The following is a 15,629-nucleotide window of genomic DNA, read 5'->3' as shown; positions in this document are numbered from 1 at the left end:
TAAACTTGTTTTTCCTCTTTGCAGGTTTCTTTTAAAATTCAGCTCAGGCCAGTGAATTTTGTTTAACTGACCAGGTAAGCAAATATGCATAGTTTTTTTTCACAGAAATGTTTTCCAGACACTTGACAACTGAGAGGCTGGTGTTCTGAATTGTTGGAGAAAATTTGCAAAATCTGTTATAAATATTTTCAAAATGCCTTTGTTAGTTTGTAATTTAAAAAAAAAGTTGGAATTTGAAGAGTTCTACCCTTTTCAATTAGACAATTTTCCACATTTTCCAGATGTTTGTATTTTTATTCTTTCTCTCCATTCTTTTCTTTTGTACTTGTTTTGTCACATTTTACATTGGTGGGTTTTTTTTGTTTTCTTCAAAGTCTTACAAATGGAACTTTTTTTTTGCTATCAATTTCCCTCTACCTACCACTTTCAGCACTGCAAATAAAACAAATAAAACTGTTTGCTGAGAACTTAAAGGATGATATTTTAATGCCATGGGAATGGCAAAGCAATGCTTCAGTGACTGTTGGGAAGTAGAGATGGCTTTAGAAATTTATTAACAAAATGCAATTCAGAAATTAATGAAATTGCAGCTAATGACATGGCTTGATTGGCACCAAAACAATTAAGGTAAAGCACCAAACTGTACTCCTACTGTGCCCAGGTTTGTAGGCAGGATTCTGTGTTTTACCTATGGAATTTCAGTTTGGATGTGTTGTTGTAGGTAGTTTGCAGAAAACACTTTTTGTCCATCTCTTTTACCAGTATGGGTTTTAATGAGGGAGTTGGGCAATCTAATTTACATGCAGTGCAGCTTTAATATTGCCTACACAAATTTGATAATTTTTGATATTTTTTAATAGAGTGATGTGGAGAAAATGAATTAAAGTTGCTATTTTGAACGGAATATTACGTTCACAGTATATAGATGTGGTTTGCCTTAGCTGAAAAGTTTTTGTGCTTTTTTATAGGCTTCTCCTAGCCCTGTCTAGAATAACCAAATACAGCCAAAATAGTAAATAAGATCATGGTGTTCCTTTGCAAGTCTTTCTCTTATTTTACATTAAAGTGTTCCATAGCTCTAACTTTTTATCAGTACTGTTCATCTCACCTTTAATTTAGATAAACTGTTCTTTGATCATCCTCTCATCATTCTACCTTCTTGACATTGGGTTTTTCTGTGGTGCTGCCAACACTTAGAAAGCTTTCTCAGTCTCAGTTCACCAAGGAGAAATTTCTTCCATTTGGATCTTCTGAAAATTTGTTTCAGACCCATTGGTCCCAATACCCTTTATTTCCTTTAGAAAAATGGATGTCTGCTTCAGCTAGTGCTGCCTTTTGGGTTTGCCTAGTCTGATATTCCTGGGTTTTGTTTGCAAATTAGTCTGCAATCACCCTTGCAAGGAAGGAGAAAATCTTGGTTTAAAAATACCTAGTGATTTCAAATGCTAGTCTTGAGAACTTCTCAAAAGCACTTCATATTAAAAGTTTGGACAAGTGATCAAAGAATAAAACAATTTTAATTTTTTTTCCCCAACAACTGTGCACTCTTTTTCTGGATCTTTGGCTTATCCAAATCAGTCATTTCTCCAAGACCCATTATTCTGCAGACTTCAAATTTTCTTTATGGTATTTTGTTCAAAACACTGAAAGATAAAATGATCAACAGTAAATGAATCTATTAATAATATAATTTTAATAGCTGTAGCAAAAAGATGGCTGTTGATATTGTCTGATCTTTTTATTCTCATATCAAGGTGTCTCCTGCAGAACTCGTCATAGTGTTTGCCTTACAGATATAAATTGTAATGAAATTGTAATGCTTGGATTTATTTGGAATAATAATTGGTTTATTCATCAATATGAGATATCCAAGAAAACAAATCATTATGGTTCAAATAACTAATTTAATTTTTTTAAGTCTCTGTTTCTTTAAATATCATTAATCATTTTTCTGAAACAAAAATCAATATAATTTAGTAAGATTTCACCAAATATGTCTTTGACAGGACAATTTTTTTAAATTATTTTAATTAAAAGACTGAAATAAAATTCATCATGAGAACTTTATTTTTTGTGAATAAATTATTTTCTACCACCTCATGCCAGCACCTTCCATACTCTTTTTTCTTTGTCCACCACTCTCAAAGACTGCCTGGTCTATGTTTCTGGATAAAATACGTCTGGCAGTCAGTGACATTTTTTTCAAGAAAACAAGTCCAAAGGCAGAGATTAGATCCTCAAAAAAAGTTTCATACAAACTGGACAAGCTCAAGCAGTGGCCCATGAGAATTCCATGGGGTTTAACAGACCAAGTCCAAGGTGCTGCACCTGGGTCAGGGCAACCCCTGGTACCAATCCAGGCTGGGGATGAACAGATCCAGAGCAGCCCTGGAAGAAGGATTTGGGGGTGCTGGTGGGTGAGAGGCTGGACATGCCCCGGCCGTGTGCTCTGGGAGCCCAGAACCCCCCGTGTGCTGGGCTGCACCCAAAGCCCCGTGGGCAGCAGGGCAGGGAGGGGATTCTGCCCCTCTGCCCCGCTCTGCTGAGACCCCACCTGCAGTGCTGCATCCAGCTCTGGGGTCCCAGCACAGCAAGGACAGGGACCTGCTGGAGCCAGCCCGGAGGAGGCCACCAAGGTGATCAGAGGGCTGGAGCAGCTCTGCCATGAGGAAAAGCTGAGAGAACTGGGATTGTTCAGCCTAGAAAAGAGAAGGCTCTGGGGTTACCTAATTGGGGCCTTCCAGTACCTGAAGGAAGCCTGCAAGATGGAGAGAGACTATTTACAAGGGCCTGGAGTGACAGGGCAAAGGGGGAATGGCTTCAAACTGACAGAGAGTAGGTTTGGATTAGATATTAGGAAGAAGATTTTTACTGTGAGGATGGTGAGGCCCTGGCACAGGTTGCCCTGAGAAGCAGTGGAGGGTCCCTGGAAGTGTTCAAGGCCAGGTTGAATGGGGCTTTGAGCCACCTGGTCTAGTGGAAGATGTCCCTGCCTATGGCAGGAGTGTTGGAACAAGATGGACTTTGAGATCCCTTCCAACCCAAACCATCCTATGATTCTAAGAACTGTTTTCTCTCTTTACCGGCTTCATTTATGGCCATCTTTGACCTTAATGGTGGGGATTGTAGGTTTTATGAAGTAGAAAAAATGAGCTAAAATAGATACTTCTGCTCCATGGACATAATATGTCTTTGGACGTATTCCGTACATTTCCATGAATTAATTGTATCCCAGCTAATGAACAAGTCTGTGATGAAGTAACGGGCTTGGCTGAATACAGGTGATGATCAGCAGCTCAACGTGGAGGGTAATGCTGGTCTTTAATACTAGTATTGAAATGGAAGCTGATTTGGCACCTTTCATATCTCTTTACCAACTTAAAATGGGAATCAAAGTATTTTAAAGATTATTCATGTTTTTGATGAGGCCCCTATTCTGTTGATATTTGTGGGGTAGGACGCTGTGAGCCTGCACGACTGCCTGGTGACTGAGATATTGGGTTGCTCTTGCAATACTGTGCAAGAGCAGAATTTTCCATAGATATTTGATAGGCAACAATTCTTACAAGAATTAACTGTCTGGCAAAAAGCTGTATTTTAAAGTTTACCAGGCTACTGGCATTCTCAGAGGCTTTGAAAGCCTGCTAAAAGTATGGCTGCATTGTTATTATACAATTTCTGTGCAGTACACAAATTGTGAACCAGGAATTATCTATATGGACATAGAAAATGAACCAGGAAAAGGCTTATTTTTAATATTTTAATTTTAAATCTTTTGAGCAACTAGTGGCATCTTATATTTCCATTACTAGGAGTAAATTTGGGTTCTGTATGGAAGAATAAAAGCTCTAAATAGCTATTTTGAGGCAAAAAAGTATCATAGAAGTGTCTTCCATGAGAGCTCTGGTAAATGTCATGGCAATTTTTTCAGAAGCTATTTGTACTCTGACAGTGCCTCTTTGAAATGTTCAGAAGTTTTAGCAAGCTAGGACTGTTGTAGCACATCAAGTTACTGGCAGATACAGAAAAAATTATAAGGAACAGCCATCGGGGGTGAAAATTGGATTCAGAGTTTTCACAAGCGGAATCTGGTTGCCAGTGTTACACTTGAACAAAACCACAGGATTCACCAAATTTCTCTTCACTCAGGTCTCAAATATGTAAGGAGATCTATTCACAAACTATAAACAAAAAGGTATGCAAGCTGGAATTAAATAAACCAGTGATTCTCTATTAATTGTGCTTCACATAAACCTTCTTGGAAATACCTGGTCCTGTCTCTCTCAGAAACTCTGTACTGGACTTACAAGCCTCAGGTTTCATCTCATGTGGTGGTTTCTATATTGTTGTTGTTTTGAAGTCATGTATGGCATAAAACTGTGTGTTTCTGTGCACAGGGATGAGTTTCATACAGGATCAGTACAGAAGAAATAATTTCAGTTTGTCCCTAAAAATTAACAACAGTAAGACAAACAGGAGTAGTTTCTTTACTAAGTCTAGGGCTTTGCACGCATTTGTACTCAGAATTCCACAAATCTCCGGCTGAGTGAAAAAAGTCCTTTAAAAGGCAGTGTTTTTATTAAAAAAATGCAATTTCATTCATGTGCTAAGAATTTCAATTATTGAAAATAACTTAATTCAGAGAAATTTTTAATAATTCCCAGCAGTAAATAATTGCTCTTCTGGACCCTTTGTTTTAATTGGTGACAAGAACATGTGAATATGTGCATTTTTGAGAGAGGCTTAAATTTGTTAGAAGGGCTGTTTCTTTTTCAGCTTGGGTGTGCAAGAATATGGACTTTAGTACAAGTGATTATAAAAAGGTTTCCTGTGGGTTTTGCTGTTGTGGCATTTTGATTTGCTAAGAGGGTACTTCTCTTCAGTTTATATCGGTAATGGAAGACCCCAGAACTCACATTACGTTTGCACATATATTTTTGTTTGCAGTATTTTTATTTAACTAGTCCTAGATTCACTTGCATTTTCCCTTCTTATGTAGTAATATCTGCTGGTCAGCTATGCTAAATCCTGAGGATGACTTGTACGGCAAATCTCTCCACATTTTTTCTGCTCCTGAGTGACTTTCTTCAGGGTGTTAACACATATATCTGCCTTTTCCCAGCAGGAGGCTATCACCAGAAATTCCCCCTCACTTTTCTCACATGTCAGGTCCTGCACCCACACAGTTAAACACAACTTTAGTTCAGGTGGACCCCACCTGTCCTGTGCAGATCTCACCTAGGCAGGAAGAGGAGCCACCCCTGAAGAATAAAAGTAGTGTGTGCTTCCATCCTTGGGAGAGAGATGCTTAGGGAAGGGAAAGCCTTCATTCCCAGATCAGGGCTGCTGTCCTGGCCCACTGTGTACACTTGAGAAGTCAGGATCCAAACCTCTGTCTCCCTTCAAGTAGCTCTGCCACTTTCCTTTTTTAAAGGAAAATGAGATTATTTTGAGATCATTTGAAATTAAATACAAGCCTTGGAACAATAGGTTCTGATGGGTATGGAATAGAAGGTGTCCTAGCATTTTGTGCTAGGTCTATAGACCTGGGAAAGCCTAACCATAAGGCTTTAAGCTAACTAACCAATTAAAATATTTTTTTATATTCCTTATGCAAAGCTCTCATACAAAGTTGTCAGCGTACACATATATGGGCTCTACTCTTGGAGTTACATCCAGACAGAAGAAGCCCTTGTTTTCAGAAAACGCAGATTTTGACAGATCTTTGTATGAGTACAGGAGGCCACTTGCAGGGTCAGGCTCTCAGCAAACTTGGGAACTCTTTTTGTCCTGCCATCAATCTTGCAAAGTTTGATAATTTCATTAATGCTTCAGAGGTTGGGTGTGAGTGTGAAAGAACTCCTCCTTTCATGCTCTCTTTAACTTTGTAGTTTAACTTTGCCTTAGTAGTTAGAGAGGATGATTTTAAAGACTGATTCTAACTTCAGACTTCAAACAGAGTTTATAAAAGAAAGAATATCCAAGATTCAAAACTAAGCACCAAGTTGTTTTGGTTTTTTTTAAATGTCATCATCTATGCAGTATTCTTGCAATCATGGCTCCAAGGAGAAAGAAGTCTGAAAAATAATTTCATACCTTTTAAACAATTGTAAAGCAAGTATTTAAGGCAATTGCTTGTTATGACTTTTTTCTTCATTCTATATTTTCTTATTTTCATTAGGAAGTGGCAAATGAAACATAAATTATTGGTTACTTGAAGTGTTAAGATTTCAGCAGAAATATCTCATTGATTTAGTTCTGTAGAGCTTCCAATTTACTTTTATAAATTAGTCAGACATGTAAAAATAGGATAGTGTTATGTGATTTTTTTTTTTCCTCAAATATCTTCAGGCAGTAGAATGTCAGAAGTTACAGGAGCTGAGAGCTACAAGCCTCATCTTGGAACAGTAGAGATACAACTATTGTGGCTTTGGCATTTTCTCAAAATGAATAACTGGATGAGATACTAACTTGCTTCATTTTTACAGCATCTTAAAAACTGTCATATGTCCAAAGGCTTAGTTTTAAGTAGTTTTTCCTGGAACATTTAAGGGAAATTTCATCTAAATATACTTGCAGTATTATTTTGTAGTTTGAACTGGTATTTTCAAGATGCTATTTTTGTTATTGCATCTTTTATGTCTGAAGTTTTTTGATTACTTTTCATAATATATAGCAAAAATGAACAGCTGTTCTACAATTTTCTCATGATTTCTCAACTGTTTCAGTTTTTATACCCTCTCTGGGGATAGTTTTTACACAGTATTGACAACTTTTTTTTCTGATCTACTTGAATACAATTAAGCAAACAGTAAAGAAGAAAATTCTAGAAAGGATGGGGAGGGATGGCTTGATAAAAATGAGCTAAAATATTTTCCAACCTTTCTACAACTGCCCTGTTGGAAAGACCAACAGCTATAATAAATTAAAGAAGGGAGATTATAGAGCTTTTCTGCCAACTGTCTTTTAAGATGTTAATATGTCCTAAAGACTTTGTATCCTATTAGCTTACAAAAGTTTTAAAACAAAAGAAAATGTTTTCTAGCAGGAGCATCTAATTCTTCTTAAACAGAAACTACACCGTGAAGAAATTTTGTTCTAAGGAAGTTGCTTGTGTTACAAGGGGAAACATATGAAAGCAAGTGAATGGCAGATTTACAGGTCTAAATCTGCTCTCCATGTGTCACTCTGAAGACCTAAGGTGGAAGGGACTTGCTAGAAAATTATGGCGCTCAAATTCATACTCGTATGTGTATCTTAGTCTCCTTGAGTCTCAGTGACTGTAATGTTCCCTTCATGCTTTTAAGAGTAAACAGAGTAGAAACCTTAAATATTGCAGGTGTTTTTATGTGCAGGGTGCCTTTAATGGTGTGGCATATAGCAAAAGAAAAACATCATGGATCTGTCAGCCTGAGCTTACAGGATCTGTGGTACAACTCCTGCTTCCCACTGCAAATGGGTATCAAACTGAAGTCCAAAATGCCATCATCTAGAAGAGAAGACTTTTTTCATATGTATAATGAGATCAGACACACACAACTCTGGGGTTTTTTTGTCTATTTCTGTTGAGCATTGAACTGTCTCGGCACAATCCTGTGCCACGTGCACTGGGATAACCCTGCTTGAGCAGGGAGCTTGGACCAGATGACCCTTTGTGGTCCCTTCCAACCTGACCTATTCTGTGAATAAAAAGCATAATATTTTTAAAACTGGAGAAAAAAAATTACAGCCACATTTCACGTGCATCTAATGATGTAATTCCTAGGGAAAAGTGTAGAGTGCAGAATGAAAGAGTTAAAAATGTGCTAGGAACTATATAACACCAAGCACTAAGGGCATATATGGAGCATTATGCTTTGCTTTATTGCTCTTCATCACTGAGGTTTTTTGTTTGGGTTTTTTTTAAACTTCCCCATCCTATTTCTAAACTATTCTGTACTCCTTTCTTTCTCACCTCTTCTGCAGGTTGAAACAGACTTTGGACTTTGAGTACTTAGGCATCATCCAGAGGAAGAAGAGTCATTTAAGAAATAATATATTTGAGGAAGGGGCAGAAGGTGTCTTGGGACAACCCTTCACATGGCAACACATAGGTTTCCTAGAACATGATGTGTTTGGGGGCTTTCAGTTTTTCCCCACAAACTTCATCCCTGTCTGGGTTGTCTTGCTTTTGAGCCACTTGCTAAATTGAGACTCCAAATGTCTGCGATAAAGAGATGCAAGTGTGCTAGACTGGGCCCATTGAATGTACAGATGCCAGACTTATTGGGAGTGACACTGTGAAATTAATATGTACACACTGCAATTTAAAGGATAATATTATGCAAATATTCCTAAGCATGACATGTTAAAAAGTAGTTACATTTTAGACACATCCATTAATATTTTCTCTTGAATATCAAGTACTTCCTCCCACCTGCCATCTCTTCCATGTTTTCACATGCTATGATGGTTAAATGTCATAAAGCTGTCATAACGCTGTGACTAGGCTTTTTGGTTAGTAGAATCTAGCACAGTCTGCATTTATATTGTGCTCAGCACTTTAAAAATAGATTATACATTTCAAGCATTACCAAAAAGACATATTTTTAATATCAATTTCTTCCTATGGGGCAGGTTCTGAACTGCTTTTGCTGTTTCTTGCATACAGCACTACTATGTTTTGCCCCTAAGCAGCATATGGGAGGAAAAAAGGGTTTAATTCTGAGTCCTTCTTGTACTCCCACTTCAGACTTACCTTTATGCATATGATACTGTCACTCACTTTGGAAAAGAAGCAGCAATTCTAGGTGCTCAGGGTTAGGCCATACCTTCCTACTCCCCCCCTTCTCCCACCAGTCTCTCACAAACATCATAGTTTTTGAACTGTTCTTAACACATGGATTTAAATGCCAGAATTCCACACTACAGCTAAGCAAGCAAATGAATTGCCAAAGTCTGCAAACAATCACAGCTTTTGTAGAATCTTGGTAGCATCTGAAAGTCAGTATTTCATTTTTCTGATCTAGGCTTCCCATTAATAGCAGTATACCTGTGCCCTGTAGTGCTAGCATTTCTTCCCCCCATTTGTGAGCCTATTTTTATTGTGAAGTACTGCAGAATATTGCTCATGTTCTGTTTACATGGACATTCTAGGCTTCAATTCATGTGTGTTCTTTTCGACAAATTATATAAAAGCAATTGTAGTTTAAAAACACCACTTTGATTCGAATTAGGAAATCTACTGGCAGTGAAGAAGTCTTGCTTGGAGACTTAATAAATTAACCAACACACTTGGCTATAAGCATGTAGTTGTAATGGCAATACTATGAAAATATCACCAGCAACATCATGGTTATGTATCTTCAGTTTAAGCAGGAAAAATATCCTCTTACACACTTAAAGTGATTGAATTTAATTCTGAAATGAGCAAAATATTTTATGTGGAGCATTGCATTTTCTAATGTTTCTCTATCCAAATTTGTTAAAAATGTACTGCTCACAGACCTGCTCATTTCTCTAGGAAAAAAAAAATAGGTACTCTAGAAAAAGCACAGTTCTGAATAAAACCAAATAAAATTACATCTATGAAATACTTATTTAAGGTTATTGAAAATATGTAAAAATGTAATAGGTATATACATGTAGGATATAGACATAAGATTATTACTTATGTTTAAACTTTATAATCTATTCCCTTAATTCAAAAAAATGCAACAGTTTTTTACTTTACATATACTGAGATTTCTTGTTTTGTATTCCAATTAGAAAGTAGGAATCTTTAGGAACTGATATCAGGAGAAGTTAAAATCTGATAGAAATCTAGATCATTAAGTACATTTGACACTCTGAAGTGAGAAGAGCAAAAGGAGGAAGAAAATATTTAGATTAGATTATATTCCAACAAGAAAAGGCAAACTGAAGTAAGGAGAGCAAATGGACCTGTCTAATCCAAATAAAACATTTTACCAATGAGAAATTATGAAATACAGGTCACATGGATTATGGAACAGTATTTTTTTTCCCTGCACCCAACTTTTTAGCAGTAACAAGCAGATAAATTACACCTCATTTTAGAATAAAGAGTAGGTATTTGTGTGGTTAAGTGTTTGAATGGCAATTAAATATTCCTAGAAGTTGCTATCAATATAATAGACTTGATTATACAGAGGAAAAGAATTCCTGTTAATGATGCTGTTATTTAAATAGTACATCATAGGTGTACTTCCAGGAAATAAGTTCCCTCAAAGCACAAAAATCCACACTGGGAGAGAAGATCAGAAGGAACAATGATTTAGTTTATTCCACATAGGCTATGATACAGTTCTTGTCATCATAATATCTGATTACTTTCTGGTGGTGCATTACACTATGGGATTAGCATTTGCTGTTTAGCACTCTGCCATTGCAGGACGAGACCTGTAGACTTGGGGGAAGGAGGAGTAGGAAAGATGCGAAAACTTGCTTAAATATGAAAAAATTCTACATGTGGAAATACTAAATGAGAGAAGGAAAGAGCAGGAATGAAAATGATGCCTGACTGGGTGAAAGAAAACACATTGACATTTGCTGGCTAACACAGCAAAGACTTTTGGAAGTTTAGGCTATCAAGAAGTTGATGTTTGGCCCATGAAGGTTGGTATCTGTTTCAAGAGTAGTTCAGAAATGTCTGATAGGTTGTTCGAAGGTATTACAACCTACAGAAAATGCCAGAATTTTCAACTCTTGGATTTTAATCAACTCAATATTGGAAAGGAAAAAAAGTTTCCAGAATATAGTATCCTTGTAGCTCTTCTGTGGGATTATTCCCAGGGCAGACAGAGTTTTGGAGACCCTAACCTTTGGTGAATGCTCCTGTGCCCAGCAAGGATTGTTGTACCTGGGAAACCCGTGACCTTGTGCTCTCACTGAGTGATGCTGGAGAGGTACCCAGACAAACTGCAATCAGAATATACTCAAAGAAAGATTTATAGGGAGACTAAGCAAATGCAATTAAGCTAAAAAAAAAAAAATAAAATAAAATAAAAAATAAAAAAAGGACAAAACTAAAACAAACAAAAACCCCCCAAAACCAAAACCAAACCAAACCAACAATAAAAACCAATCCCCCCCAAAAAACCCAACAAAAATAAGACTGTATTCTGTGCCCAGAAAAAGAAAGAAGATGAAAATATATAAGCAGTCAGGCTGAGAGGCTTCTGTAAATAAATACAAGCTAGAAAACTATGGATTAGAAATATATTAAACAATTGAAAGGACTCTTTCTATCAAATATAAACTGAGTTTTATGATATTTAAAAAAACCTCTGCAATCCTGATGTATTTTTGTGTCAGTTTCTGCAGGAAGGTCCAAGAAAATTTTAGGTTTACAGTAATTGTTTCAATGAAGAAAATTTCTGAAGAATTTCTAAATTTATATATTTAAAATACGCATGTACAGTATGTGTTAAAGAAATTCCCAACTAATTAAATGGATAATTCTTCATCTGTATCAGACTTCAAAGTTAATTGATCAGTTTATTTTAATCCATGTCTAATTGCTTACAAACCTGTTATTTGCAAAAGGAGTCTGAAGCATGTTGAGAACAGGATGTCCTTGCATTGTTTTTATTTTGTGCCACAGGTTATTTTGTAAATGTTGCAACTGTCTTTCTCATGGCCATTACAGAGTTCAGAGTTATGTCAAATATCAAATGGATGTTTCATTTTGCAAATTTTCTTTAACTAGAAAGAGCACAGCATCTGAAATACCAGTGTTCACCCTGCTCTAGGTTAAATTCAGAAAATAATACATGGCTTGGATTTAGTCTCAGGTATCATTTAAAATTGTGCTGGATTTTTACCTAAAGCAGTTTATGAACAAACGTGTTTTCACAAATCCTGAAAAGGCAAAGCTACATATTTTCCTCGTTGTAATATGCATTATTTGCTGATTTGAGTGACTTGAGATATTTAAGGGGTCAGATAAGAGTAGTTTAACCCAGACTATAGGTGGAAAAGGCATGTTATCAACAGGCAGATGCATCAGCTGTTAAGCATCATATGTGAACAGTACCTCTAGGAACTCGCAGTTTGACCTTACCTGAAGCTGGAATTGTTTCTGCAGAAATATTTTTGCAGACTTTATGATTTACATTGCACAACATGATGTCAGTTGTAGAATCTGTTTTCTCCACTGCAGCAGCCTACCAATTACCCTCTCTCTCCAGAAGTGAATTTTCTTAGTTGCAGTTTCTTACAGTACTGTGGGGACAATGCCAAAAGCAGACAAAAATTGATTAGTTATCTGTAAAGAGCTTTAATTTTTTATAGCACCCACAAATCCATACTAGTCTCCCTTGTGTCCTTTGCTCCAGAACCTCGTTCCAAAGAGCGCCTCATGAGAGAAAGATGGGGTGTGAGAGAGGTGAAGTATTTATTCTGTCATGCACTGGACTCAAGACAGTAATGCATGCATTTCACTGCCAAGCAATATTTTCACAAGGGTTCTTTGACTACACACGTGTCTGAGTGTACACACACACTGCAGTATCTACAGAGTCACTCAGGATGGGCCAGACAACTGCAGAACAGAAGTCACTCTTGGCAAGTAACTCCCTAATACTCAAAGTAAATGGGGGCTTGGTCACATCACATTCACTCAAAAGGTACTGACTTTTTGGGAGGAGTTGCCAAAATAAAGAAGGGAAGTAGTTTGTTATGTACAAGGTTGCAATGCATAATTTGTCTCCCACAGGAAAAAAAAAAAGAGGTTTGCAGAATGAAAATCACAAAAAGAGGTTAAAACAAAATAATGCTGTGGTAGGAAGTCTTTTTTTTGGAGGAAATACTATTTCTTGTGATAAGCTTGATTTACAAACACTTTGAGATTAGGATTTACATTATGGCCAAAAATGCATGCAAATACTATATTGGTTTTCTTTCTCATTATTAGGTACAGCTAGTATGTTGCCAAATCCTTTGAGAGCAAAGCAGTACTCTAGCCTTATTTATTTAGACTGTTGGTGTATCTCAGGCTCTTCATTAGGCATCCAGATATACAGTTATGTCCTGAAGAAGAAAGATTGCTGATACTTTTGAAGACAGAAATGGAGGAGGAGATTCAAGTAGACACTGCCCATGTCAAAAACAAATTTTTGGCATGTGGATAAGGAGGCAATTTATTAGGAGATCCTCCATATATGTAGGAAAAGCCACTTGGCTAGTTATTCGAAACTTGTACAAGTTGTCAGTAGATACCAGCATAAGATAATGATCTGAGGTGGACTATGACATGTTGATGGATATTTTGATTCATCTTAATGTTCTATGTTGCTGTTTTGATCATCACAAAAGACCTCAATAAAGTATTTTAAAGGGAATTCACTACACTGATTCTTTGTTCACATAATTAAGCCTAATATCTGTTGTAGGTGGCTTTGTTTTCAAGGCTCCCGTACTCAATAAAGCTCTGCGGACTCGCTCACGTTCATATGGACGGTTCTAATTCCAATGAGAGGGCTAATTCTACAGATTAATAAAGTGCAAGAGTTTCCATGATTAAGGCCTAGAGACATTATACAGCCCCACTCCTCTCCCAGAACATGGAAATAAAAGGTTTATCATGGGAAATACTGGGTGAAGACAAGGTTTCTGCATGCTCTGCGCACAGCATTACATTCAATCAGGTGTTTATCATTCAAATTGATACAGGATGTTTGTGTTCCTTGTGAAAGTTTATTTCTCTTGAGTTAGGAAAAAAGTTCTTTACTGTGAGGGTGGTGAGGCACTGGAACATGTTTTCCAGAGAAGCTGTGGCTGCCCCATCCCTGGAAGTGTTCAAGGCCAGGTCGGATGGAATTCTGAGCAACCTGGTCTAGTGGAAGGTGTCTCTGCCCATGGCAGGGGGTTGGAATGAGATGAGCTTTAAGGTCCCTTCCAACCCAAATCATTCTGTGATTCTGTGAATTCACAATCTCATGGCTGTTTTATCTCTGAGGACAGAACTAGGTTCTGCTTACAGAACTAAACCAGGGGACTAAGTTGCTTTTGAGGGGACTCTTGCCTACATATTGCATTCTGCTTCTTTCCCACTAGATAAAAGCTATCCAGAAATGCATTCCAGAAATCTTGTTGCTTGGTTTCATGCTCTGTGAGCATTGGTTACCATAGTGTTTTAGAAAAATACCTTTTCACGAAGCAGAAGCGTAATCAAATATAGTCCACTGCAGTTGTGGTGAATGAACCATCTGTTAACAAATTGAAAGCAATGCATTTATAGATTTAATGATTACTAAACTTTAATTTCCTGCTACAGTCAGAAAAATATAAAAAAGATGGCATGTCAGTAAGTCCAGAAGTATCCCTCTAGGTACCCTGCAGCTGCCAACCCTTTGAATGTATATCTTATGATTGTCCTGTGACTGCTATAAACTGACTCTCTTCAAGCAACCAAGTCTTTCTGAAAAGCAAACCAGACAGTTCCCTCCACCCAAACTGTAGACATTTCTGTAGATCCTTATCTCTGAGCCACTGGAATGAGCCCTGCCTCCCAGTTTTTAAGCCAGGATATGCCTGGTACTGATCAAAAAGTGTTATATTCATACTGGATTCCTCTTGTCCAAATTTTGCTTTACATGTCTTTATTGTAATAAAAAAATGCAAATTCTTGACTTTGATCCCAAAGACCCACGTAATGTGCAAGTTTAAAGTAAAAACACTTTAATGTTCTTAAGTTCATGCAGTCTGTGTAAACCAGCAGTTCAGAATTCCAGGCAGAAGTTGAAAGACAGCTGAGGACTCTTGTCACAATTTGAAATAAGAAATAAAGGTCTTCTACTTATTACTAGGAAAGAAAAAAGCATCATTTAGGTGCATGACCCTTGTTGGTCCTCTGAAATCTACTTTATGCTGGTCATTCATCCTGTACTGAAAATTTCAAAACAATGACTCTGCTGTCTGGTTTTGGTTAATGGTTCAGCATATTTCAGGTTCTTCAATAATCATTCTGTGCTTATTTACATGTCACCCTTTGTCCAAATCTGCAACTTGCTGTCGAGTGTGAACTAGAACCATCTCTCAAAGTCAGATCTGTTTTCAACAACACTATGGTAATGTTGGCTGTGATGAGGCTCTTCCACCAAAAAGAAAATTTGGATATTAGCATGAAATTCACAGTGTGTGAATATGTCTGGGGCAGCAGAAATATGTAATATCATGAAATTCAATGAGCTGTGGAGTCACAAGTTACGTGAATTCACATATCACGACTGAATCTGTGCATTGCTGAATTCTTTATTAATGTACGTGTAATGTTTGGTATTTATTTTTATGTAGTTATTCAGGATTTTCTGAGTAAATGTTTTTAACTGATTGACCAAATCAAAACCTGAGGGCAATACTTCCTTTTTTTTAGGAAAAATTTAATTAGAAATGTTTTGTCCAGTACAGAACTTAATTCTGATAGAGATGGATAATCAAGTAACCAAGGATCTGGTAGCTAAGATACCCAACTGATTGCATGAAAGCTGATCTCAGTGCTGATTTGAGTATCCTGTATGGGAAGATGTGAAAACTCTTGTGGAAGGAAGTCTGGTTGTACACAGGAATATTACCAAAATTTGTGAGACAAAAGCTAAAGAAATGCCCTGATATGACTGCACAGTGTAAAT

General features: G+C 37.0%; 1 protein-coding gene across 19 annotated transcripts in view; it reads left to right on the top strand.

The window, feature by feature from the left end:
- Positions 1–15,629, top strand: part of LOC121669244 — a 281,899-nt gene that overhangs the window by 217,466 nt on the left and 48,804 nt on the right. For 17 of the 19 annotated variants that reach the window (XR_006017659.1, XR_006017658.1, XR_006017661.1 and 14 more), the window contains one exon: positions 25–74. Coding sequence is in view for 6 of the 19 variants with exons in the window: in XM_042037917.1 (XP_041893851.1) it covers positions 25–66 (42 nt within the window). In the remaining 13 variants the exon portion in view is untranslated. Of the gene's footprint in view, positions 1–24; positions 75–7,965; positions 10,918–15,629 lie in introns of those variants that run through there. The other 2 variants (XM_042037922.1, XM_042037919.1) reach the window with 1 other exon arrangement.

The sequence above is a fragment of the Corvus kubaryi genome, unplaced genomic scaffold (assembly GCF_017639235.1).
Source record: "Corvus kubaryi isolate FWS band 111438036 unplaced genomic scaffold, C.kubaryi_AGA036_p1.0 37391, whole genome shotgun sequence".
Taxonomy (NCBI): domain Eukaryota; kingdom Metazoa; phylum Chordata; class Aves; order Passeriformes; family Corvidae; genus Corvus; species Corvus kubaryi.
Note: the sequence above shows the minus strand (reverse complement) of the source record. Positions and strands in the feature narration are given on the sequence as shown.